General features: G+C 43.5%; 1 protein-coding gene across 1 annotated transcript in view; it reads right to left on the reverse strand.

Moving 5' to 3' along the window:
- LOC147707490 (CD109 antigen-like) overlaps positions 1–26,679 on the reverse strand; it is a 911,073-nt gene that overhangs the window by 368,921 nt on the left and 515,473 nt on the right. Inside the window, exon 19 of the mRNA XM_086926507.1 lies at positions 10,466–10,583. Within this exon, the coding sequence (XP_086782633.1) occupies positions 10,466–10,583 (118 nt within the window). The remainder of the gene's footprint in view (positions 1–10,465; positions 10,584–26,679) is intronic.

Raw genomic sequence — 26,679 nt, forward strand, 5'->3', positions numbered from 1 at the left:
TACTTAGTGCCGTGCCTCCCACCTTTGGGGGATGACTGTTTGTCTCATCCAGTGTCATAGACAAATCTGCTATAAACAGGTTAAAAAGGAGGGGGGCCAGCACGCATCCCTGTTTCACACCTCTAGTTGTCATGATTTTCCGTGAGAGATGCGTGCCGGACCCCAACTTCACCCGGACCCAGGTACGAGAATGGAGTTGAATAATTGCCTCCAGTGATTTATCAGGGATCCCCATTTTCTTAGCTTTTCCCATAGAGCCGCCCTTGGGACCCTATCACATGCGGCTTTGAAGTCGACAAAGCAACAAAGCACTGACCTAGATGTTGAGAGTGCTTTGTCGACAATAGTTGACAGTGCTAATAGGTTGGTCCTAGTCCCGGAGTTGGCAATAAAACCTGTTTGGTTCATCGGTATCAGTTTGTGTTCCTCTGCCCATATCCTCAACTCCTCCAAGAGGAGACCTGCATAATGCTTAGCCTCAATGTCCAAAAGAGCAATAAGTCTGTAATTGTTGGGGGAGGCACGGGATCCTGATTTATAGATAGGGTGGATTATTGCGCCCCGCCATGAGTCCAGGATTGTTGCAGTTCTTAGAGCATAATTAAAAAGATTTGTTAGCGGCCCTGACCAGAGAGCTATGTCAGATTTAAACAGGCTCTGTGGTAAGCCATTTAGGCCTGGTGCTCCGTCTGATCTTGCTTTTAACACAGCTGAGGCAACCCTGTCTTGCGGCATCTGGACATCATCGCTGACGGAGTGTAAGCACTCGGTGGGAATGCTCCGCATGTTACTTAAATCAGTCTCTATCTCTCTTAGGGGACTGCTTCCTGTGGCTCCTATATTTTCTGGTGACCTAAAATGGTCAGTGAGAAAAGTTACCCAGTCTGATTCTTGAATGTTTGCAGATCCGAAGCTCGATGTACTCGAGTTAGAGTTGTTAATTAGGGCCCACAATTTTCTTGAATTTCGGCTCTTGCTCTCCCACACTAATTTACACCAAAATTGATTTTCGTGCGTCAGTTTGTCTTTAGTAATCGCCAACCTGAGTGACTTTTGGGCCATTTGATAAAGTTTTAGGAGCTCACTGTTCCCTGGAGATTTTGCAAGTAGCCGGAGGGCGTTGTTTCTGCTTTCTTAAGTGACTTTGACTGTTTTGAAAGTGTGAACTGGCGAGGCGGGATTGTCCTTTGAACCTGCTGTTTTGCTGGGAAAAGATTGATCAGGTGTAAGCAAAGCATCATCCATGCCACAGTCGGAGAGGCATCCTGATCGATTCCACCTCTTATAAAGTCCGTGCTTACATGTAGAATAGTCCAACTAATGTTCTCTCTCCATCTGAGGCGCTTTAGATTTTCAGTGTATGTTCCCCTACAGGTTGGAGGTGCAGGTTTATGGGACACTGGGTTTGATATAAGGGATATGACCTAGGGCCGATGGTCACTTTCGGTTCGTGGGCGAATACAAAAGCTGACAAGACAGTGGAGCAGGGCTGAGTTACAGATGGTATAATCCAAATAGGATTGTTTATTACCGTTTGTCCAGGACCAGTTTGGGGGGGTATCGCCCACCGACCTACCGTTCATTACCAGATAGCCTGCACTATAGAACCGCATCACACAAAGTTCGCCCAGACCGCAATGGGCTTGGTTGCGGGGTTTGGTTTGTGTCTTAGCCTCAGTCAAAGAAAATAAGAAAGGCCCTTCGGTTTCCGCTAGTTTTCCTTGGAATAAGTTGGTATTGAAATCCCCCGTGACAATACAATCTGAGTTGGGTTGTTCCGCGGCTAAGTCACTCATAATTTCCGTTAGACGTACCAGGTGATCTTTTTTTGTACGTGTGCTTGGATTGATGTACACGTTTAAGAGGAAAAGTGAACGTTGTTTCCGCCATGAGTTGATTTTGACCCCAAGTAGCCAGTCTTCATCAAAATGTAATCGTGTGATTGGGCCTTTTAGGTTGTTAGATATGTATATTGACAGGCCACCTTTGGAATGACAATAGCGTCTGTCCCTGAGTGCTGGTTTCCATAGTTCAGTAAAACCGATGATAGGGCAGCCTTGTGTGTCCCATGTTTCCTGCAGGGCTATAACTGCATGCTCACATATAAAGGAATAGGTGTCTGGGTCCCTAATTTTATGCTGAAGGCCGCTGATGTTCCAAGAACACATTAAAAAGGTAGAATCTGCTTGTGAATTAAACACAGAAGCTGATGAGGCTACTTGAGGACTTATCTTTGCCAATGATTTGCTGTTTTGGTCCACACACTCTACTCTATGTGGTCATTCTAATTTCTTGGTTGACAGGATAGCTGGGAGCCAGCCCCAGCCTTGACTAATGTCGGCATTGGAGACCACTATTGGAGAGATTGTATTCTGTTCTTCAGATCCTGACTCATTTTTTAAAATTGAGTACGGTCTAATGTAGGGCAGAGATCTGAGCGTTCCTGGTTTTGTGGGTGGTGTTGGCTGGTTTAGTAAAGCTGTGGGGTAACCTGGGGTGGAATATGGATAAACTCGAATGCCCCAATCCCGCAAAGTAGCCTTGTGATCCAGAAATACTCCTGCCCAATAGGCCGTCTTGAATGACACCAGGGTTACCTCAGACAGTTGTGTGCCTCTTGGTGGGAGGAATATGATAGATTCTATATCGTCCCATACCAGACCTGCAAACTCCGGAATACCGTCCACTAGTTTTATTATATTCGATCTGTTAAGGATATCGTGCCAACCTTTTGATTTGTAGTCAGGTGCTAGTAGAATGTCGGAGTGTTGCAAATCACTTTTGATCTCTTTGCTACATAAACTTGGAACAGACTTATTGATTTTATTAGATGATGCGCCTGCATCCAGTTCCTGCTCCTGTTGTGGCGGATATTGGGGGGCCTTCCGCAAACACTGACTATTTTTATGTGAAGTTGTTTTATGATTATAAATTGTTTTTGTGAGGTTCATTCTTGTTATTGGGATGTCCGACCGAGATAAAGTTGAGATTAAGGCTGATTCGGGTTTTACTGAAGTCACTATGGGACCTACTAAGCTTGGTTCGTTGATTTTAGTCCTTGACTTTTCTATGACAGTGCTGGGCTCTTCTGTCGCTATTCCCGCAGATGGCTCAGTAAGATCTTGGTTACTGCCCGGGGTCAGTTGGATAACGGTTACGGATTAGTCCCCATTTGGTTGAATAGCACTGGGGTTTGCTAAGGGCGATGGTGCATCAGTCTCACTTAACACTTTTTTGTTGGTTGCCATTTCAAAAAGGGGAAAGAATTTCGAGGGGACAGCTGTTCCTTTTGCTCTTGTTTTGTTTCTCTGTTTGCGCTGACGTTTGCGCTCTCTCTTACTAGAAAGTGGTAGAGGAACTGACAGCACTTCCAGATTAGAGGGTGCCTGGGCCACTGAACTGTCCACCAGCCCTGCCTCGATGTGGTTGGTACGAATTGTGCACCCGCTTGGAGACCGGGCATCTTTGATCGTTGCTTCAGTCGGCTCCAAAACCGTTGCTGCAAATTGAGGTTGGCCGGATTTTAACTGCTCGCTTGACTGATTTGGACGGGGGACAAATCCCCCACTCAACTTAGTGCCTTTTTTGTGGTAGTCCAGGAATTAGCTGTATCTTGGGTCAAAGTTGGAGATTTTTGTGGTTGCGGGCGGAGAATTGCCTCCCTTTAGCATTTTGACTTCATTTATAACGTCGGATAGAAAAGCTGGAAGCGAAGAAAGTGAGTCTATGATAGGGGAGCAGCAACAAACCGACTGTATGAGCTTTGCGGAGGATTGTGCTCCTAGTATTAAATTGTTCAGTTTGTCCAGTTTGTTGTCGATCCCTGATGTAAACAATGCTAAGGTGTTCAAAAGGTCAACCTGCGCATCCAGTTTGTCCGAATGGTAATTCAAAGCGTTAACTGTTTGTTAGAAGGTTTGAAGGAGTTGAGGCCAAGCGCCAGTTGCTATGGGCTCTTCTTGATTAGACTTTGCGTTTGACAGATGATTAGGGGAGTTTTGAGTGCTTTTGAAGAAAAACGACAAGTCTGCTAAAAGCTGGTCATTTGGGTCTAGTTTTTTGGGCGATTTTTGTGTTGATGTCGTTATTGGTGCTGGAGGTGAAGATGCGATATGCTATGGACTTGACGCGTCCAAATGATCCTTGGGTGTACTTATGGTTTGAGATGAAAGAGAAGTATGTAAAATATTATTGCAAGAGTGAACATTTTGCACGTGAATTTGTGGAAAAGTTAATTGACGATGGGGGACCATTGTAGACTCCTTTGGTGCAGCGAGGTCTTGTCGTAACAATATTGCTGGTGATTCTGGTTTCTGAATTTGGTCTATGAGGGGACTTAAGTTATACGAAGGACTCATTGGAGGGGGTTGCATCAGACATGCTTCTTGCTTGTACGCAGCAGTGGGTGAAAAATGCTGACCTAATTGCAGCTGTGGTAGGTAATTAAATGAAGGGTTTTGTTGGAAGCTTACACCCCCCCGACCAGGCTGGGGTCGGGTCGTTTGCAGATCCAAAAATATAAGCTTCTGGAAATTGAGCCAAGTTTTTAGTTTTCATAGACAACTGTTGTAGAGATAGCGGATTTAAAGGGGGCATACTTGTTTCGACTGTTTGGTCCAAAACGTCAAGCCGGACTGCCTCCGGGGACTGACAATGTGGGAGAGTGTTATTCATAGTTGGGATTTTTTTGAAGTAGTCCAACAGGTTCGAGGATTTTAGGGTATTCAAGGTATCCATGCTCTTGTCATTATGGGTGGGATTGCGATTACCATTTAGCGTTGATTTTGCCGCATTCGCTGTGTCCTGGCAGGCCCGGAGACTCTTATGGCTACCCGGTTGGAGCTTCTCATCGTGTGCCAGCTGTTTTGATTTCCTCCGTTTTGATACCGCTATGGTTTTTCTTACTTTCCCAGATCTCATGATTTCTATTAATTGGAATAATTGTTCGGGGTCAGCTGGTACAGACACCCTCCTTCAGAGACTACACTGGGGTAGCTCTACCAGATCCGTGGGCAGTCTGGAAAGGGTTACGGTAGGCCTTGGAACTCTGATGGTGCTGATGATTCTAATCATGCTGATGTCTCAGGCTGGCTAATATTGTGCTGGTTTTTATGTTCTGCGCTATCTTGAAATTTTGGTTGGTCTTCGCAGAGCTGCCAGGTCTGTTGATGGGTGGCGTTTTAAGAGGCGCTTTTTTAGCGCTTCAATAGTTTGTGTCGGTGCTTTGTCGGTGTCTTAAGTGATGGCACCCCCGCTCTTTTGCTTTCCCAACCCCGATCCTCCTGCTTGCGCATGCTCGCTCGCCGCACTGCTCAGGCCAGAGGCTGGGAGTCAAGATCTCACCTCCGTTTTACCCCCCTAAGGTGTAGTGCCCCCGCCAGATGGGGTCACACAAATGCTAGAATGGTGGGGTGGTAAAGTGGAGTCGCCTGGAGTTGCCTCAACCAATCACCAGTCATCAACCTGAGCAGGCAGCGAGACCAGCGGTCGTTAAGCGGATTCAGGGGGTGCGGGGGGAGCAGCCCCAGAACTAGGTAGAGCCGCCAGGCGCCCCACGTGACTAACCAGTTAGGCAGGTAGGTGGAGTGGAGCGGGGGAAATGGATGAGCCGGACCAAAGGAGAGCACCCTGCAGGCTTACGCGGCAGACACTGGGAATACAGGGGGGTTTAGACAAGCAGCATTAGCGACACCGTGCGATTCAGGGGGATGGGGGGAGGGGGCTAGGCAGAAGGGCAAGGTCTTACACGTCTTCACCCAGCCAGCCGAGTGGAACCTGCCCACTGCCCACTACCAACAGTGGCAGAGACGGCCCCTTACGCCCCCCCTCACTCCTCACCTCCTCACCCTCACACCCGTTTGTCGACTCACCGGTACGCCGATTACGCCGCTGCGGTCCCGATCCTGGTCCCAATGCCGACAATGCAATGGCAAAGCTCTAATGCAGCTCCCTGCACGGCCTGGCTCAACCTTGCTGCGCGGCCTCCGCCCAACTCCGCCTGCCTCCAAACCACACCTGACCCCACTCATCAGCACGTCCGGACGCACAGCAACTCTTCCGTCAATGGGGCGCGGCCTCAGACTTCCGACTCAGGAACTCGTGAAGTGTTCTTGTATGCTGGCAAGAAATTCTGAGTTTCCATTCAATGTTTTCACCCCTCTCCACTGCAATGCCCATTTTCTCATTCAGGGTGCACATGAGGCATTCAACCTCTCCATTTGGCTGTGTCCAATGAGGTGTTATTTTATGATGGTGGATACCAAACGCCTGCAGTTATTTGCTGTAATCTTGGCCACAGAAAGGTGGTTCATTATCAGTCTTGAATAGGGTTGAAGTAAGTCTATTACAATTTTTTTTCCTTGTTTAGGTTTTATTTTGTCAAACATAGTAGACTCCACTGTTTAAACTACAGGGTATTTTAAGCAGTTGTCCATGAGAACAAGCAATCGCTGTCCACCCGGCAGGCTGCAGAGATCTGCACTCTTGCATTGTTCCCTCTGGGCACCTTTTGTCATGATGGTTGCTGGAGAGTGTTGTGCAACTGCTGCTTGCATTGGAATGCATGATAAGATTGCTGATTTGGCGAGCCTGTCCATATGGAGAAACCACACTTTCTCTAGCATGCAGGATTTTTTTCTTTGCTATCCCCTGATGTCCTTGGTTGACTAGCAATATGGAGCAGTTCTGAAGGCCAAAGGGAAAAATGATTTTGCTCCCTTTCAGGAGGGCTAGGAGGGTGGCGTTTTCTGAAAAGCGTAATTTGTTTCTTAATTTCCACAGCTCCGACAGTTTATTTCGGGTGCCTTAATCCCTTGCCTGGTCAGAAAAGAAATGTCTTACACTTCTTCTCCAACATTAATGCCTTTATCAGTTTTAAACACACATTTGCGGCACAACTAATTTAATCGAGGGAGAGGACTTTCAAGCAAGCAGTCTGTGATTTGAGGTGTATATGCTCTTTAGTTGATTTCCTCACTTTAGAGTGCCCTGAAAAGTAATCACCAAATTAGCCAGAAATAAATGAAAAAAAATCTGATTATAGGTAAAAGAAAATCATTATTTTGATCCAAGTTGGATTGAATCACTAAATTCATTTGAGCCTTTCACAGAAATATTTCTAGCTTAAATTATTGTTAGCATACACAAGAGCCAACACAATTACAAGAAAACATCATTAGTGACAAGTTGACCACTACAAATGTATAACACTGAAACAACGCAATGGAAAAACATATATGTGCACTATAATTAGTGATAATTCATCAGAAAAGAAATATTTGGATTACCTTAAAATTCAGACAGTACAGAGAATTTTAGCAAACTGTCCATGTAAATACCACTTCAGTGGTTTGTGTACCAGTTGAGTCTTTTCTATATGCAAAGACAGTACACCATTACTTTCAACAGTTTTTACATTTTTTGACTTGACTTAATCCAAAAAAGAAAAAGAAAGAAAGGGCAGGGAAAGTCCTTATGCAGAAGTGAAGAAGTATTACTCCTTAGTTAAATAGGCTTTACATAGGACATTGGCTGGTGTCCCCGCTTTCCCTTTTACCAGTTGTATTGATGCGTTTTAACCCTCTGTGCTTCTGGTTTCTCCACAGTACAAAGGAGCAGGTACTGGTGATATGGAAATGGAATTACCATTTGGATAACAGTGGGGCCACCCAAGTGCTGATTTTGAGTGTAAAAAGAGGGGAAATGTCCTTCTTTCCCTTGGACGTGATCTACACCCTGCAAAGTATTATGCTGATGACACCCAGCTCTTCTCACTCTCCACCAATGAGATCTCAGAGTCACCCTCACTTCAGCTGGGACTAAACAAGATTGCTGACTGGATGCTTGCTAATAAATAAAAACTAAATGGTGAGAAAACTGAACTCCTCCTTTTTGCGAAAAATAAACACCTTTGGGGCCCCCATCATTGGCCATCTCAAATGGCCGTTCCTCCCCTCCCGTCATAGTCGGCACACAACCTGGGCTTCATCATAGACGACTTATTGTCGATGAAGCAACAAGTTATCAAAGTCGCTTCTACCTATTTCGCTATTCTCAAATGGCTGAGGAAAATTCTTTGGATGCTCCCTCTCCCCACGCAAAAGACTGTCATCCAGACTCTAGTAGTGTCCAGACTGGACTATGGCAATGTGCTTTATCTTGGTGCTTGCAAGGAAGTGCTCCACAAGTTGCAAGTAGTCCAGAACTCTGCAGCTAGACTGCTTTGCCAACTTCCCAGAATGGCCTCCACATCAGGCTCACTCCGGGAATTTCCCTGGCTAAGAATTGACAACTGAGCCAAATTCAAAGCACTCTGCATTATGCACAGAATTAACTCAGGCTTAGCCCCCAAATATCTTTGCTCCTTAGTGCACCATCAATTCCCACCACGTCTACTATGCTCGTCTAATCAATTTAAATTTCAGGTGCCCAGAATTAAACGAGCTAGAATGGGAGGCCGGTCCTTTGCGTATCTGGCTCCCTCCCTCTGGAACTCCCTACCTATTAACTTACGTTTAGAAAATCACTACCTCAATTTTCGCAAGGGCGTAAAAACATGGCTGTTTAACCAATAGTATCTTTTCCCTCTACTTGTATCTCTTGTCTCACGCGTTCACAGGCGCCGGGAAACCTTCGGGTAGCTGCGCGCCATACAAATTTTAAATAACATAACATAACAAAGAGAGGGATTAAGAATAAGTGACAAGTTTGTTTAAGTAGACAACCACTAGACCCGAAAATGGGGTGGGCAAAAGGGCTCTTACCATTTACTTGTCATGGATAACAATGGACACACTCAACTGGGCAAAGTGAGTTTGACATGTCTAACTATCTGTTATATAGTAAACCTGTCATCCCATCAACAAGAGGCAGTGCTAAGGGAGGCTTGTAACTGTAAAATGATTTCCCAAAAATGATAATTTTGGAGTTAACTATTGTTTATAGTGATTATAACTTTGATATTTTTGCTTTGTAATATTAGTTTTCCCTGGGTACATGTGGCCTTGCTAGATGCTTGGATGTCAATATTTTCTAAATTATAAACAAGAGTAAGAAAAAACGGTCCAGGAAAGTACCTTCGCAATTAGCATACCCTTGGGTTTTCATTTATGAGGAAGAAATCCCTCACCCACCATAGTTGGCAGCCCTGTTTACAAAAAATGATGGAGCAAGTGAAAACACAAGCAATCATGTAAAGTGCCCTCAGACAAAGAAAAAAGATTTTCTGAAAGCATTTGCCACAGGTAATGGGGACGGAACAACTCACGAAAAGCAAAATAGGAAAGATTGACCACTTGGAAGAAAGGCTTTGTAAAAGACACTCAAAGAAGCAAGAAAAGCAATGGGTGGGTCATAAGCCCACAAGGAGTATACAACATGTCTCGATGAGACAGTGTAAGTGATGTCTAGGTGAGACCTAAAAAGAAAGTAAGCAACAAAAAGGCAGAATAGGCTCATTCTGTCTTCTAACATGTAATAAAAATAATCCTCCTTCTAGCAACTTTGAAGCAGAGGCTTGTGTTTGGGCTCTATGTACAAATTGTCTGAAGAAAAGTGGAAGTGTGCTTTCAGCAGTAACTCAACTCATCCACTACAAACAAAACTGAATGAGACGAGAGTGGAGGTTTCTGTCTGTCTATAATGAGTATGTTCATGTGAAAAAATCTAAGGAAGCTTAATGAGACAGGACTGAGCTTAGAGATAGCATGCCAAGGTGCTGGTATGGCTTTGTTTGCTGCTTGTTTCAGTTATGTGTATGTGCCTGGCCCCTTCACTAATAGCATAGGTGCTGTGCTTGTCAAAGATTGTAACTAGTGAACGCCCCCATCGTTCCTGCTTCATGCCTTACCTCCATCCTTGACACATTTACCCTGTGACGATTTTACCAAACAGACAAGATTTTACAGGCATTGGACAATCCTCAAGAATAAATGTTTTTACATCCCAGGTAACTGGTAAAGTACAAACTAAGGATCTCAATAACACCATTTCGAGAATAAAATATTTGTTGATTCTTAAGTATCTAATTTAAAAAACAAGTGGTGCCACTGAGAGAGAAGAATCTTTGCTTCTTTTCTCAGCTTTGCGTGCACTAGATGCAGGTGCACCCCCTACCAACTGATGATTGCCACATATTCCCTGCTTTGTACATTTTATCAATCACATTTTATCAGTGTGTAGCTAGGAGATTACAGCTTTGTTATACAACAGAGACATTTTGTTTAAAAGATCTCAAAAGGGATTTAAATAGATAATTTTCACCAAACAAAATGCAATATAAAAATCAGCATGTCAAATACAAAAAAAAAACAATGAGGCACAAACTTATGTAATAATTATGATATAATGTACATCTAGATCCTTTTCAAGAATAATTCTTTATAAAGAGCATAATGCTACTGGGTGCTTCAGGAATTTAAGATGAACTTTAAACAATATACATAACAATATGTCGATAAACAGTTACCTTTGCAGGAGCTTCTGCTATTCCGAGTCCTAAATTTTCTGATATTACAAAAGCGCTTGCTACCCAAGTTGTGATCGTATCAGGAACAGTCACTTCCATAGATGCATCTATTTCACGGCTACAAAAAGGGACAAATCACACAGAATGAACATTTTACATAATAGTAATATCAAAATGTATTAAGACAGTACCCATCATATTGCTACATTTATTGTGTACTCATGTAGACACTTGCTCATCACTTAAATTTTTGGAAAAGAGGTTCCTTCAATCTGAATTGTTCAAGTGTCTTGTTGCACACCGATTAACAATGCATCATTTCCTAACCAATGTGGCAAAACGTCCTGAATTTGTTAAAAAACACAGAGCTGAATCTTATGTTTTGCTATCTTCTCACTATACCCTGCAGCAGCATGTACTACAATTTCCAAGATAGCCACGGAAGAACAATAACCAACAAACAATGGCATATCCAATAGGTCTGGGATCGTCAGCCATTCTTGTACTTTTTGTCATGCCTTATTTTGTAAAACTTTGTTTGGGAAGCTGCTGGGAGTTTGTCAACCTAAAAAAATAATGACTTAAGACAAACATGTTTTTGGGTCTCAAAAAAACATACATTACCAAAGCAATTCCTGGCGAGTACTACTTTGTGTGTGAATGTGAAAGGGCAGCATACTGTAACTCATAGTGAAGTCAGCCAATGGCTTAAGTTGGGTGACATGTTGCCCTTTGGTGCATGCTCAAGTGGGTAGGAGAAAAATGTGAATCACACATCCACAGAAAAAAAATGGATGAAGTGTGACTGAAAACCCCTATATGTAACTATGGACCTATCTTTAGTAAAATCAAATGGTCTTGGCTAACACAGACCTAAACAATTGCATTGTTGTGCCATTGGCTGCCAGCCTCATGCTTTTGAGAAATAAAGAAGGAAAGAAAGAAAAAGAAAGAAAGGAAGGAATAAGGTAAGAAAGAAAGAAAGAAAGAAGGAAAGAAAGGAAGAAGGAAAGGGAGAAAGAAGGTAAGAAGGAAAAAAGAAGGAAGGCAAGAAATAAAGTGAGAAAGACAAGAAAGAAGGAAAGAAAAAAGGCAAGAAAGAAGGAAAGAAGGATAGATAGACCAAAAGAAGGAAGAACAAAATATAGAATAAAGGATAGAAAGAAAGAAGGAAAGAAGGAGAAAAATAAAGAAAGGGAAAGAAAAAGAAAGTGAGAAAGAGGCAAAGTAAAAAAATAAAAAGAATAGAAAATAGAAAAAGAGAGAAGATAAGGAAGAAAAAAGGGAGGAGAGATGGAAGGGGATAAGCAACTAAGAAGTTAAAGTGAGAAAGGAGGAATACAAGTAAGAAAGAAGAAAGGCGTATAAGTCAAAAGAAAGAAGGAAAGAAGGAATGAAGGAATGAAAGAGAAGGAAATCAAGAAAGAAGAAAAGAATTAAGGAAAGAAGGAATGAAAGAGAAAGGAAAATGGGAATGAATAAGGATAGAAGGAAGGAAAGAAAAATGAAAAAAGAAAGCAAGAAAGAAGGAAACAAAGAAAAAAGAAAAAGAAACAAAGAAAGGCAAGACGGAAATAAACAAAAGTGGTACAAGCGATGCAATTAAACATGATAAAGGCTGGTTTTCTTACTGGGCATAATATACTAAAGAACTACAGGTGAAATTGATTCCAGGATAAACATATTCTGAAGAATTGTCTTCACATATATAATATTGAAGTTTTCGATAAGTTAATGCAAAACAGTTTCAAGTGAACATAAACTTTTATGTGGTGAAATACCAACAGTCACATAAAGGACACTCCAAAAAGAATTTTAAAAAGCATTTGCAGGAGAGAGGAGCTGATGAATTACGAAGTAGTGTCCTGCTGTCACATAAGACTCCAAACACAAAGGGAACATCAAGGTAATACATTAAAAACAAAAACACTGCCACAGAAGGGAACTAGCTTGTGTGTGGATGTGCTCCTTGTGAAAGAGCAAAATGCAGTCCCTCAAAGTGAAGTTATCCAGTGACTGAAATGGGCTGTCCCCCTGCTCCGTGCGGTATGCTGTAGTGGGTGGAAAGAAAACGTGCATGACACAGCAACAGACCAATGGATACAGAAAGCAGACTGAAAGCCCCTTTAAATAAGTATAATATACATATTTTTTTAATTGAAAGGACTTTGCCAACGAAAGATATAAAAAACATGTTGGGTAAAAATGATTAATTGCCAGTAAATAAAGCTCATAAAAAGTTTCCTCCAGGGTCAGCCAGTGCTTTTTTTCATTTATAAATTTGGAAAGTCATAAATCGTTAAATGAAGAACAGTATATCAAAAACATTGAGATGGAAAAATAATATGTATTCCAGGGCCACACAATTGTTTTATTACCTTTCAGTCACTAAAGATGATATAAAAGATGCTGCAATTACAGACAATTTTGAGACTAAACAATATGTACACATATCCTGAGGAGGAATAATATTGAGAGAGCGACATGTTACTTTAAGAATTGTAGGGGTGCATTATAATTGTGGGTAGTCAGCACCCGCATATTCAGAGGAAATACTAATATGGGTTTTACAAATATAACAGCAGATTGGGAATTAGTGCAATGTGTAAAGATATATTCATAATGTTGCAGATTAATGTAGAGCCTTATTAGGAGAGTGATGCTTTGTATAACTTAGAAATGCTATTAAACGTGTGTATTGTAGGATTGGTAAACGTGCCATATTAAGAGTTGCACGTGTAGGAGACAAAACGCGATGCTTTAACATGGAAATTAGCTTATTTTTAGAATTGAAATGAATGTTACTTTTGCAATGGGACAGAGTATTGCTTATAATGTAGAATCATTTAGAAATGCATTTAAACGTGTAAAGGCCTGGGAATTAGGGAAGCCAGTAGAAGCCTAAATGTGATTTCATTAGTTGGCTTTGGTTATCCTTGTGAAATGATTTATTGATGGGAAGGGTGCTGTTTTCAGAGAATATTGAATTGTAACTTTGAATGTGCACAAGATTGCTTCTCACGTATTTCAGTTGCAGGTGCAAGGCCACAGACCTAATTAGGTACAATGATCCATTGTTTAGAAGTTAGGCCGGTAGGAGTGCGGACGAGTAAATGCCAGAGGAATGTCCATCTGCAACATTTGGCAGAGAAGGAGCCTGGGAACCAAGGACACCTCAACGGACGCTGGATGGAAGAATATTTCAAATATAACAAATTCCTAGGCAACTAAAACACTGCAGGATGGCAGGTACAACAACACAAAAGATAATAACAGAAGCTACAGTGTACTAAACTAATAACGACAAAATATATAAGAAAATATTATTCATTTATTATTGTTTAAAAATATACATAAAAGAAACAAGTAAAAAACAATCTTGTTGTCAAACATTTAAATGATCACAATACATGCCAGATAATGTGGGGCATGAAATGATAAAAACAATATATAAGGATCAAATATACATTCGATGATAAAATACAATACAAAAAATTGAAACAACAAAGTTATTGGATGCCTAATGATTCTTGAACTGACTTTGCTTTTTATTCTGAGTCGTCTGAGACTCCTTCAGAGGATTATGTTTGTATTAGTGCCAGTTTATTTCTTGAACCTCTTGCTGAGGTGTTTGTATGCCCAATTATTTTTGGCTTTATAATAAATTCCTAAACTTTAGTTCGTAGTCAGTGGTTCTTTAAATTGGATTTGATTGCTGATTTACAAAGCTGTTTTTGCTATGAATTTGGAAACCTCCCCTCTTCACTTCTTAGCAGACAAAAAGGTCCAGTCGACCTGTCCAGGGATTCTAAAGAATGGATTAGGAAAAAAATCTAGATGAGAATCCCAGCTCCTTCAGTTGGTAGAAGAGTGGGATGGTTGTCTCTAGAGTGAGGGGAGATCTAGATTAGGATAAGAGTTTCTAAAGCCCATAGAAATTAGGTGATGATTGCCCAGTGGATTGTCTGCGGAAGACGGCGTTTCATGGAGATCGATGGAGAGTGACGGTGCAGCAAAAGCAGCAGTTCGTGGGAGAGTGAGTATGAATAGGGGTTTATGTTGTTAGATTGCGGCGTTTGTGTTGTGTTGTGATGTCTTGCAGAGTTGCAATGCCTGTTGTATGAAACTGGATCAGGCTGTGAGCGCGCGCAGCCCGGGAAAATCTTAGGCTCAAGGAGTAGCTTAAGTGGGTCGGGTGTACGGTACACCCAGAGTAATTGTCAACCATTGTTAAGGGAATCGGGAGATACAATTGATCGCCCGCTGGACCAAGATAGGGGGATCGAGTGTGTGAGTGGGTGAGTAACTGACGCTGGTCGTGGGTTGCTGAGTGGTTGTAACCTATCAGTTGAGGTGATTGTCCGGTCGTTTTGTGGACAGACAGTTGCCAGTTCGGTGACAATTACGTGAAAGTGGAGGTACAGTCAGACTGTGGACGTACAGTCAGCGAAGTGATTGCTTGGTCGTGAGTGATCATTTCAGTGTGTGAATGGGACATATACGTGAGTGAGAGCGGAGTTGTAAAGGAGGGGAACTGCTGCGAAGGCGAGTGACATCAGAAGGTGCCGCTCTGTGATAGGGCGGTTGGTATAAAGCTGCGCTGGGATTGATGGATTGTCAACAGGAAGTAGAGGAGTGCTGCGAAAAGTTGGTTTTCATCATGAAATGTTTTAAAGTGTTGCGAGAAATGTTGAAAAGAGAAAAGAAATTAGAACCCCGGGGGGGAGAAGACGTTCCACCCGAGGATACTCCAGCTCATTATGTGGCTACGAATGTAGGGTTGCATACTATATTGTGGCTTGAAAATTGGGCTAAGATGACTGATGGAAAGGAAGAATTGACTTTTCCCAGATTCGGAACCTTTAGATTGTAAGGGTTATACCAGTTGAAATTGATTATGGCTTCTTTGCGTCCTTTGCCTAGACCAAAACAGTTCGAAGCATTACATGTATGGATTAGGGCGGCACATGAGCGAAACAGGGACAGGAGGTAGGAAAGAGTAAAACGGTCAGTCAGAGCATTTCAGGATGCAAGGTGGGATGCATTGGCGAAGAGATGGAGAGTAAAGACTATTGAGGGGGACAGGTTGTATCCGCTGTTGCTAAAGACGGAACGGCAAGAAAAATAATTCTGAAGAAGACGATAGTGACACAGATGATAGCTTGATAGAAAGGATGTTATCAGAGAGGCCACCTCCATACAATCCAGAGTCAGAAGGGGAGAAGTCAGCCCTGATAGAAGGAGTTCGAGAACCTCAAGTTCCACCTAGTACGGAAGTAGTGGGAAAGCTCTCATCAGGGGAGATGCAGAATGCATGAGGCATTAGTCCTCAGAGGTTGCCGGATGCCCTTAAGGTACCGGTTACCATTGGTCCCTTAGTGTCAGTGTACAATCCAGAGCCGGTGAGAAATGGAACTCCATCACAGAAGGGAATGGAAGGGAGCATCAGCAATGTAAAGAACGGTGTAGTGGGTGGGTTGAGCCAAATGCCAAGGCCTGTGAAATCGAGTACTCCGCTGCCAGCTACTGCAGATTCGTCCAGAGGACTGATGGATCTGAGGGGCCAAGACAAAAATCTCTTGGCGAATTGAGGCCAGATTTAAGAACATGGACGACTGTCGAAGGGGCTCAAAGCGAGGGGCCAAAAGAGGATTGGGACCAGGGGAGTTCGGTGAACAGCATGGCTTTTAGAGAGACACCCGAAGCGAATAGGTGCTGAGAACAGGACAGTGCTTGCAGGGAATCGAGTAGAGGCACCCTGTCAGCAGCAGTGAAAGTGAAAAGGCTGGACGTAATGCGACTAAAAGCAGAAGTGGATGAGATAATTGAGGGAAATTTACCCTTAGAGAGAGTGGAACTCTTTGAGCCAGATGAGTTGCTGTTTGTAGCAAAGGAGGTGACTCGCAAAGCGAGGTCGATACATGAGAAACTGACTGAATTGGCAAATAAATATGATGTGGTCTTGTCCAGGACAAAAATGTTGCAGGGATATCATAGGTTGCAATATTTATTTATTTATTGGCATTTATAAAGCGCAGCATATACCCGAGGGTGTCTTGGCGCTGATTAATTTGCCAGCTAGATGTTAAGCTTCCTTGCTCAGACCACTATTCTGTACCGGGAACTTATTTATTGAACAGCCAAGTTTTCAATTTTTTGCGTAATTGGAGTAGTGTGGGACATGCTCTGATGTCCTGGGGTAGAGTATTCCACAGTTTGGAAGCTGCTACCACGAACCGTCGGTCTCCCCACATCACAGTTTTGGTGCGGGGTACCATTAGTTGGTTGCTGTTGGTAGAACGCAAAAGGCGTATAGGTTGATAAGGACGTAGATGGTCTTTAAGGAACTGCGGGCCCTGTTTATTTAGTGCTTTGTAAATAATGCACTGTGATTTAAATCTGGCTCTATTCTGAATCGTCAGCCAGTGTAGTTTAGGAATGGCGTCAGAGAGAGGAGCAAACTTAGGAATTCCCAGAATAAGACGTGCTGCTGCATTCTGTACGGTCTGCAGTTTTTTTATAACTCTAGCTTGGGAGTTGATAAAAAGCCCATTGCAGTAGTCTAGGGATGTCAGGACTAGTGAGCTCACCAGAGTTTTAATGGCGGTAGTAGAAAGATAAGGACTTATCTTTCGGATCATGCGTAGTTTGTGATGGGCTATAGAGGCCACTTTGCTAGCATGGTCGATGAAGTTTAGATGGTTATCAAAAAGTATTCCTAAGTTCCTTACTTTAGTCACCGGATTGGGGGGGCCACCAAAAGTTTGGGGCCACCACGAGGCAGGCCATTCTGGTGAGAGTTGTCCAAAAATCATTACCTCGGTTTTTTCCGAGTTAAGTTTTAGGCAATTCGCTGCCATTCACTCACTTAATTCCGTCAGTCCTCTCTGGAATCTTTTAGCTACCTCCTCCCCATCACCTCTTATAGCCATCACCAATTGAGTGTCGTCCGCGTAGGAGGTTAGGCTCATCCCATGTGCCTTGATGACATTGGCCAGGTCCGACACATAGATATTAAAAAGTGTCGGACTCAGGGATGAGCCTTGAGGTACCCCACACGGTTGTGACAGTTTAGCAGATTGGTAAGGGCCAAGAGTGACGGCCTGCGTTCTCTCAGAGAGAAAGGAAGCGAGGAGAGCTCTTGCCGTGGAGGAGATGCCCATTTTCCCGACACAGTCGACCAAAATACTATGGTCGACCGTGTTGAAAGCTGCTGAAAGGTCCAGCAGTACCAACACCGCTGTACCGCCTTGGTCTCTTATTATTCTTATGTCTTCGGATGCTTCAATACACTGATCAAGACTTAAAAGAGAAGAAGGTAATTGGCTTAAAGACCCACATTAAGGAGCTGATTATAGGAATAAGAGCCAGGAGCGGACTCGACAAATGGGAAAAATGGTGGTCAAAGAAAAAGAGTGTCACAAGGAGTGTGGTAGAGACACCCAATACAGGAGGGGGAATGGCAGGAATTGGGGCATACCCTTTACGGGAAGTGGCCAATGGAGGATATGTGCATGTGCCTTGGAGTTTGGGAGATTTGGCAGCATTCACGAACGATTTTCCAAAGTTGAGAGAGAACGCAGTTGAGCGGCACAAGCAGGTTGAGAGGTTTGTTAAGATCTCTAAGGTGTTGTTTGACATTGTGTTTCTGGGAGATTTTTGTTTTGCATGTAAGGTTGCGATTAAATAGCCAACTGCTGAACCAGACCGAGAAGTTGTCACAAACGGGCCATCGCCTTTGGTTATGAGAAAGTACGAACAGGTGATCACATGGCAAAAAGCTAAGGTACCCCCACAGGACGTTCACTGGGTGAAGGTAGATCGGACAGTTCAGGAACCAAAGGAGACAGTGCATGAATATTACGAAAGACTTATGCAAGTCTGTAAGCAGTACAGTGGGTTGGATGCAATGGATCCTAAGGATATGGGACAGTTTGTTTCGAAGTTTGTTTTGGGATTGAAGCCTGATATATGTCTTATGATCCAGCAGCATTCAATTTGTTGGCAGAACAAGCCGTTGGATGAAATCTTGAGGTATGTTAGGTATTGTAGTGATGAAATAGACTTGAAAAACAAAAAGCTTAAGGACAAGTCGATGCTGGTCCAGATGTAGGCGGCTGACAAAGGAGGTCAGGTGCAGTCGGGAGGAGGTACGCTGGGAAGGAAACAGAATGATCAGAACAAGGCAAAGGGAAATGTAGAGGAATCCAAGCCAAGAGTAGGCCTAGCCACGTTGAAAAGGACTACTGCTAGCCACCAGCGACATCAGATTGGACACTGGACACGTGAGTGTTCTTTGAATCCAGCAAATCAGGTCCAGCAGGAGAAGAGGTAGAGCAGGTACAGGTGACTCAGGTGATGATGACCGTGTCCAAGCCAAAAACTGCCAAAGGGGGGGACTTTGGCTCTGCGAGTACAGGTACCCCAGCCACTGAGGATCCCGTCAGGGACTCGGACTTACCAGCAGATGCCTCTTTGATGAGTGATGATTATTACTTAGACCCATTGGCATGATGGTGCCTGAGAGGGGAGGAAGACTGCACTCTTGGGGCAGTCTTGGAGGTAGACAAGAGGGGACCGTTTGTGGAAGCGGAGGTTGATGGTCACCCCACCACCTTTCTGGTTGATACTGGTGCTACCTGTTCTACTGTGAAATCTGCAGTAGTCCCCAACCTACCCCTCTCGGGACAGACAATCAAAGTTGTAGGTGTTGCGAATAGGAAGATGACTAATCCCTTGACAGAACCGATTCCTGTGAAAATAGGATGGTTTTGTGACAGACATCAGTTTGTGGTGTGCAATTTGAATCCTGTTTGTTTACTAGGGAGGAATCTCCTGTGTAAGCTTAATTGTACCATCTATTGTACCCCCAAAGGAGTGGAACTGCAAACAAATGATGATGATGCTACCTTTAAGGTTGCAAATCAGCATGTGTGTAAAGAGATGTATCCTGTTTTGACAGTGGAAGAGCTTCCACTTGACTTAAGAGATTTAGTCTTGCAGGAGGTGTGGGACTTTACTGGAGAAGACATAGGATTGATCAAAGGAGTTGAACCAGTTAAGATTCAGGTTAAGCAGAATGCTAAATTCCCAAGAACGCCTCAATACAATTTGACTCCAGAAACAATTGCAGGGATGAAGCCTGTGATTGAATCCATGATTAAGCAATGAATTCTGAAGGAAGTAATAGGCAGTCCATGTAACTTGCCTATTATGGGATTGCAGAAACCGAGTCAGATGTTCAGGATTGTGCAGGATTTGTGCCGGATCAACAATATAGTTGTTCTCTTTTGTCCAGTGGTACTGAATCCATCTGTGATACTGTTTCAGATTCTGTGTCAAGCTGAGTGGTTTACCATGATTGATCTGTGTCAGGCTTTCTTCTCGATCCCTCTGCATGAAGAGACAATTTATTTTTGCTTTTAAGCTGGAAAACCGTGTCTTAACATGGTGTTGTATCCCTCAAGGGTACACAGAGAGTCCATCAATTTTTAATCAGATCTTGAAGAAGAATCTTGGGAGTCTTGTACTACCGCAGAACTCTGTACTCGTACAGTACATTGACGACCTCCTTGTAGCTTCAGAGACTGAGGATGTATGCAGGATTGATACCATTGCCTTACTGAATCATTTGGCAGAGATTGGACACATGGTGTCGACAAACAAGTTACAGCACTGTTTGAATGAGGTGCAGTACTTGGGTCACCTAATAGAAAAAGGCAAGAGGAAGGTGTCACCTGACAGGATAGAGGCGATCATGGGTATGTTGGTGCCTTCTACTCAGAGAGAGGTTAGGATGTTCCTAGGGATGATTGGCTACTGTCGCCAGTGAATTGCCAACTTCTCCTTGAAGGCAAAGCCTTTGCAGAGACTGACGTACAAGGATGTGAGTGACCCGGTACCATGGGACAATGAATGTATGAAGGCTTTCCTTGAGTTGCGAGAGGATCTCTGTTGTGCTCCGGCACTGGGAATGCCTGATTACAATAAGCTTTTTTCACTATTTTGCTGTGAACGAGAAGGTTGCACTTTAGCAGTCCTAGTGCAGGATCATGGAGGTATCCGTAGACCAGTTGCCTACTTCACAGCTACTTTAGATCCAGTAGCATCAGCATTGACCGGATGTCTCAAATTCATTGCTGCAACAGGTGTCGGCATTGAAAGATGTGAAAGCATTGTCATGGGTCATCAGCTTACGGTACACGTACCACATTCTGTTGAACTTTTGATGACCAGGACCAAGACACAGCACCTGACAAACAATAGGCTCACACGCTACGAGCAGGTCATACTTGCTGTGGATAATGTGACCTTTAAGAGGTGTTCTGTTTTGAATCCTGCTACCTTGATAACGTTGCCAAATACACTTGATGAAGATTGTGCGGTTCATGATTGTCTTGACGTGACTGAACTTTGCACCAAACTGAGACCCGACATTGTTGATGAACCATTTGTTGACCCTGATGAAATTTTCTTCGTTGATGGTTCATGTTTAAGGGACAGTGTTGGTCAATTGAAAGCAGCATTTACTGTATGTACCATTACCGGAGTAGTTGAAGCTGCGTGCCTGGAAGGAGTATACTCCGCTCAGGTGGCTGAGATTATTGCTTTGACTCGTGCCTGCTTAGCAGCAGATCAGATTCGGATTACCATTTACACTGACAGCCAGTATGGGTTTGGTGTGGTTCATGACTTCGGACAGTTATGGTCCCAGAGAGGTTACATGACATTGTCAGGATCACCCATCCGCAATGGGGAGTTCTGAGGTTGCTTCTAGAGGCCTTCCAACATCCCAAAGAAATTGCTGTTGTAAAGTGTAAAGTGCACAGCTCATGGAAAAGGGACAGATTTCGTGTCACTTGGAAACCGCTATGCGGATGAAGTTGCACGATTTTGTGCTGAACAAGGTTATTTCTTCACTGAGAACCATGTTGTAGGGGAAGAAGAAAGAACTGATTTTAACATGATGCTGGCTATGGCAGATACTTCGGAAGTGGAGAAGTGTGGCTCAATGCTTAGAGCGGCAGACCTTGATGCAGAACGCTGGCCAGGGACCAGGGTTCGATTCCCGCCTCGGTGGGTTTCGGGCTTAAATTCCTCTGACCGGTTATTCTCGCCTCAGTGCCGATTCTAAGCATGGGTCCCACGCTGCAACTCTGGGCAATAGCTTGCTTAGTCTCCACAAAGGCCCCCTGATACACAAGGGATGCCTGGTTTCACCATGGGATGCCCAGGAGTGGACACCCCACAAGGAAAAGCCAGGAGGGGTTCCCTTGTGGTAGGAGTACAAGCGCCGGGATGCCTCCGGGTCACTGTTCGCGCTATACAAATATGCCACATTTACATTTACATTTACATTCGGATGAGCTCAAGTGTTTGCAAGAACAGGTGAGAAGAATGTGTGGATTAATTCAGGCTGTGTGAAAGGCGATGTGGACATTTGGGTCTCTGGTGATGGAAGACCAGTGTTGCCGGGTGAGTTGCTGAGTCCGATGGCAAGACAGATTCATGGTGCAGTGCATTTAGGAAGGGATGTGATGGTGCGAGTGTTCCGACAGACATGGTACAATCCACAGTTTTGTGCGGTGGCAGAAGCTGTGTGTCACAGGTGTGTTATGTGCCAACAAATGAATGTCGGAAAGAGGACTGCAGTTACCATGAGTCACATTGGGAGGTCAGGGGGGCCCTTCAACGGAATGCAATCGGATTTCATTGAGAAGCCTAGTTGCAACCGCTTGAGGTACATCTTGGTAGTGGTGTGCATGATTTCAAGGTGGGTGGAGGCATACCCGACCCGCAGGTGCGACACACTCACAGTAGCTAAGCTGTTGTTGAGGGAGCTTGTCCCTCGATTCGGGAATTCAAACCTCTTTGGAATTGGACAGAGGAATGCATTTTCATAGTGAAATCATGAAGATGCTTTGCACAGCACTGAATATTGATCAGAGACTTCACTGTAGTTATCGTCCGGAGGCTTCTGGAATAGTGGAGCAGATCAATGGGACTCTGAAAGCTCGAATGGCGAAAGTGTGTTCATCTACGTCTCTGAAGTGGCCTGATGTTTTGCCCTTGGTGTTGATGTGTATGTGCAGTACCTCAGACAGGAGACCAGGTCTTTCCCCTCATGACGTGCTGATGGGAAGGGTTATGAGGTTGCCAACAGTGCCAGCAGCGGCTTAGATTAATATCACAGACGATTTGATCCTCGATTATTGCAAAGGACTCGCTGATGTCGTCCATTCTGAGTCTCATGAGGTGCAGGCTACTGTGGTCCTGGCATCCAGTGATCTCTGTCACGACCTGAGTCCGGGGGACTGGATGTTGGTTCAGAAGCACGTGCGAAAGAGCTGTTTAGATGTTCGGAGGAGATGCCCTTACCAAGTCATCCTAGTCACGAACACTGCTGTGAAGTGTGGGGGCTGCCACACTGGAAACATGCTTCCCATAGACGTTGAGTTTCAGCACCCTTGGAAGAAACAGCTCCTCTCCCGAATGAAAATCCAGCTGATGTGGCAGGGCCACAGGAGGGGACAAACCAAGCTGTGAGGCGGTCTGATGCAGCTGTTTGCTCACTAGATCAGGTTGAGAAGGGTCACAACAGCAGCGACTCCGAAACCGACTCCGAAAGGGGAAGTTGCTGTGAAAGTGGTCCAGAGTCAAACTCAGCTGAAGAAAGTCATGAGCAGGGCAAGCAAGAAGAAGGAAGAGGAGCCAGCAGAGGAACAGTGGCCGGAGAGACAAAGGCGACTGAACTTGAGACTGGTTTCTGAAAGAGATCTTGCTCCTGTGTCTGAGGAATTTGAATCAGACGAAGGCGAAGAAGGGCAAGCTCGTGGAGGTCTGAGGAGATCAAGACGAACGAGGGTGCCTTGCCGGAGGTACGTGACTCCTGAGTGGACTTACCTTGTGACTGATGCCAGGAGTACTGAGATCGGGGAGGGTGAGAGCAGTGACAGTGATCAGTACCAGTCCTAACATCAAGTTGGATGTGCTGTTGTTGGTACCAGGACTTGAAATTGAAGGTGTACTGACCATCACAGTCCCGAATCCACTGATACTGAGCGCAATTCGTACTCTGATTTTGAGTAGACTGATCTTTTCTACGTTTGGTCCTGAAATACCAATCATGAATCTATTATTCTTCGTCTTGAACTGTTGGAATATGTGCTAGAAACGGTCAGAACAATTCTTATTATGGATGAATGAGACTTTTCCTGTAAATAAATTGAGTTTGACAACCTAGGTCCGAGCGGAAGGAGAAGAAATTTAGGGACTTCCTATAGAGGAAAGAGATGGATTAGGGTTGTCTTTGAAAAACTGTAAATAAGGAACTGAATTGGTTCGAGCAACTAAAGTCGGAGAGAAGAGACTGTGAAAATTGTTGCTGAACAAGAAAAGCTGTAAATTGTTCTGAGACCATGGAGGCTGGAAACCCGAATCGTAGAACTAGGTGCATTGTAGGCACACTCGTAGGAGGAGTGATACTGTTCATTATCCTAGTAGTTGTAGTTTCGTATTTAGTACCACATGAGCAGGCAGTGGAGGTAGAGGGAAAACCTACACCTACTACTCCTAGCAAGAAAGAGGTCGAAATAGGAGACGAAAGAGCTTTGCTACTAGCGGAGAGTCGTAGGTTACATGCAGTTCTGTCTAAAGGCAATTTCAGGCTTAATGCGTATGCGAAGTTGTTGTATGAGTACATTGAGGCCATGGATGCGAAATATTGTTGTGTGTGTATGCAATTGCCTGCTTCTGTAGATGAGGGTATTAGATACCATCACCTTCCATTGACTTATGGAATTTCATGTAGTTTGCTGCTTAGCATTTTCCATGGACTCAATCATTTTGAGTATTTCTTTTCAAATTATGATACTGTACTTCCTGAAGTACCTGCCTATAAGCATTTGAATAAGTATGATTATTACAAATCAGAAGACAGACTTGGGACATATTTTATTCTGACTCAAGAGTTTGATAAGTCTAATGCTCATCGCCATAATCTGACATGTTTGCTGTCAGATACAGAGAAGAAATTCATAGAACAAGTAGAAGATAGGTACCGGAAACAAAAGCAGTTGCGAGATTCAGGACAGGGTAAAGTGGATTGGACAGATGAAGAAAAGCTGCACAAGTCGAAGGGAAGTTATGGTCCAATAGCTCTAGATGAAGTGCAGACAGGGAAGTTGTGCATTCATAGACCACAGACATACTATGAGAATGTGTACATAGGTCATACCACGTGTGAGCATACTTTCACTTTGGAGTATTATGCTAAGGACTTTTTGCAGGGTGTGGTGCTGGTCATTCCGACTGTGTATTTTATTTGTGGGAGGAATGCATATGTGCGACTGCCTGGGAAATGGTATGGAACTTGTTATTTAGCAATCATTTTTCCCAAGATTTACCATACGGAAGATTTTGAACTTTTAGAAGGAGGACAACGTGTGAGAGTGAAGCGAAGTGAAAGTGCAGGAGCCATAGTTGGAGACATTTTTGGAGCAACGATACAGACTTTGGGAATGATCTTGAATGATGTGAAAATTAGAAGATTGGCAACTGTTGTGGATGAGTTGTCAATGAATGCAGCTAAGTCGTTGGGGTTGGTTGAAGGTGAAATGTTATCGATAAGGACTATGGTTTTACAAAATCGTCTTGCTTTAGACGTCCTTCTAGCGAAAGAGGGAGGAGTCTGTAAACTTTTGAAGGTCCAAGAATGTTGTAATTATATACCAGACAACAGCAAAGATCTGGAGAAATATATAAGCAACATTACTGCAATTCATAGTGAGATTGAGAATCTGACTGAGGAAACTGTGTGGGAAAAGGTTAGCAAAGGCTTTGGCAAAGTAGGGAGTTGGTTTGCAAACCTTGGAAAGGGTTTTCTTGGTTTTGTGTTGAAACCCCTTATTATAGTTGTGGCATGTGTGATTGGATTATGGGGTTTGATTAGAGCCTACAAATGGTACAGTTCGAGCAGACTGGAGAGATCGTTGAGAGTGCATGAAAGACGAATGGAGAGACTGCAGGACAGTCAATATCGCAATCATAAGAACATGGAGTTGCTCAAGAGAGGAAAAGTGGCAACAAGCTCTGTTTAACTCCGTTCTTTCCTTAAGGGTGGTGTATTATGTGATGACACAGATCATCAAAGGGGGGAACTGAGATAGCGCCATGTTACATTAAAAATTGTTGGGGTGCATTATAATCGTGGGTAGGTTGGGAATTAGTGCAATGTGTAATGTTATATTCATAACGTTGCAGATTAATGGAGAGCCTTAATAGGAGTGTGATGCTATGTATAACGTAAAAATGCTATTAAACGTGTGTATTGTAGGACTGGTAAACGTGCCATATTAAGAGTTGCACGTGTAGGAGACAAAACGTGATGCTTTAACATGGAAAGGAGCCTACTTTTATAATTGAAATGAATGTTTATTTTGTAATGGGACAGAGCATTGCTTATAATGTAGAATCATTTAGAAATGCATTTAAACGTGTAAAGGCCTAGGACATAGGGAAGCCAGTAGAGGCCTAAATGTGATTTCTTTAGTTAGCTTTGGTTATCCTTGTGAAATAATTTCTTGCTGGGAAGGGTGCTGTTCTCAGAGAATATTGAATTATAACTTTGAATGTGCACAAGATTGCCCCTCACGTATTTCAGTTGCAGGTGCAAGGACACGGACCTCGTTAGGTAGAATGATCCATTGTTTAGAAGTTAGGCCGGTAGGAGTGCGGACGAGTAACCGCCAGAGGAATGTCTATCTGCAACATTTGGCAGAGAAGGTGCCTGGGATCCAAGGACACCTCAACGGACGCTGGATGGAAGAATATTTCAAATATAACAAATTCCTAGGCAACTAAAACCCTGCAGGATGGCAGGTACAACAACACAAAAGATAATAACAGAAGCTACAGTGTACTAAACTAATAACGACAAAATATATAAGAAAATATTATTCATTTATTATTGTTTAAAAATATATATATAAAAGATGGATGGAAGAATGCCATGCTGGAAAAATCCAAGAACCGATACCTGCCCAGAGGGGTGTGCCTTGGGGGGTACCTTCGATTTTGGGAGTTTTGTATTAGAGACAGTACCCGAGGATGGAGAGCAGATTTTGTTAGGAGGTTGCCAGAGCAGGATGTACGAAATCCTAGATAGCACAACAAGCTCAGTAGTTTAGGCTGCTTACCTAAGAAAAGTAAATGTA

The sequence above is a fragment of the Lissotriton vulgaris genome, chromosome 6 (genome assembly GCF_964263255.1).
Source record: "Lissotriton vulgaris chromosome 6, aLisVul1.2, whole genome shotgun sequence".
Taxonomy (NCBI): domain Eukaryota; kingdom Metazoa; phylum Chordata; class Amphibia; order Caudata; family Salamandridae; genus Lissotriton; species Lissotriton vulgaris.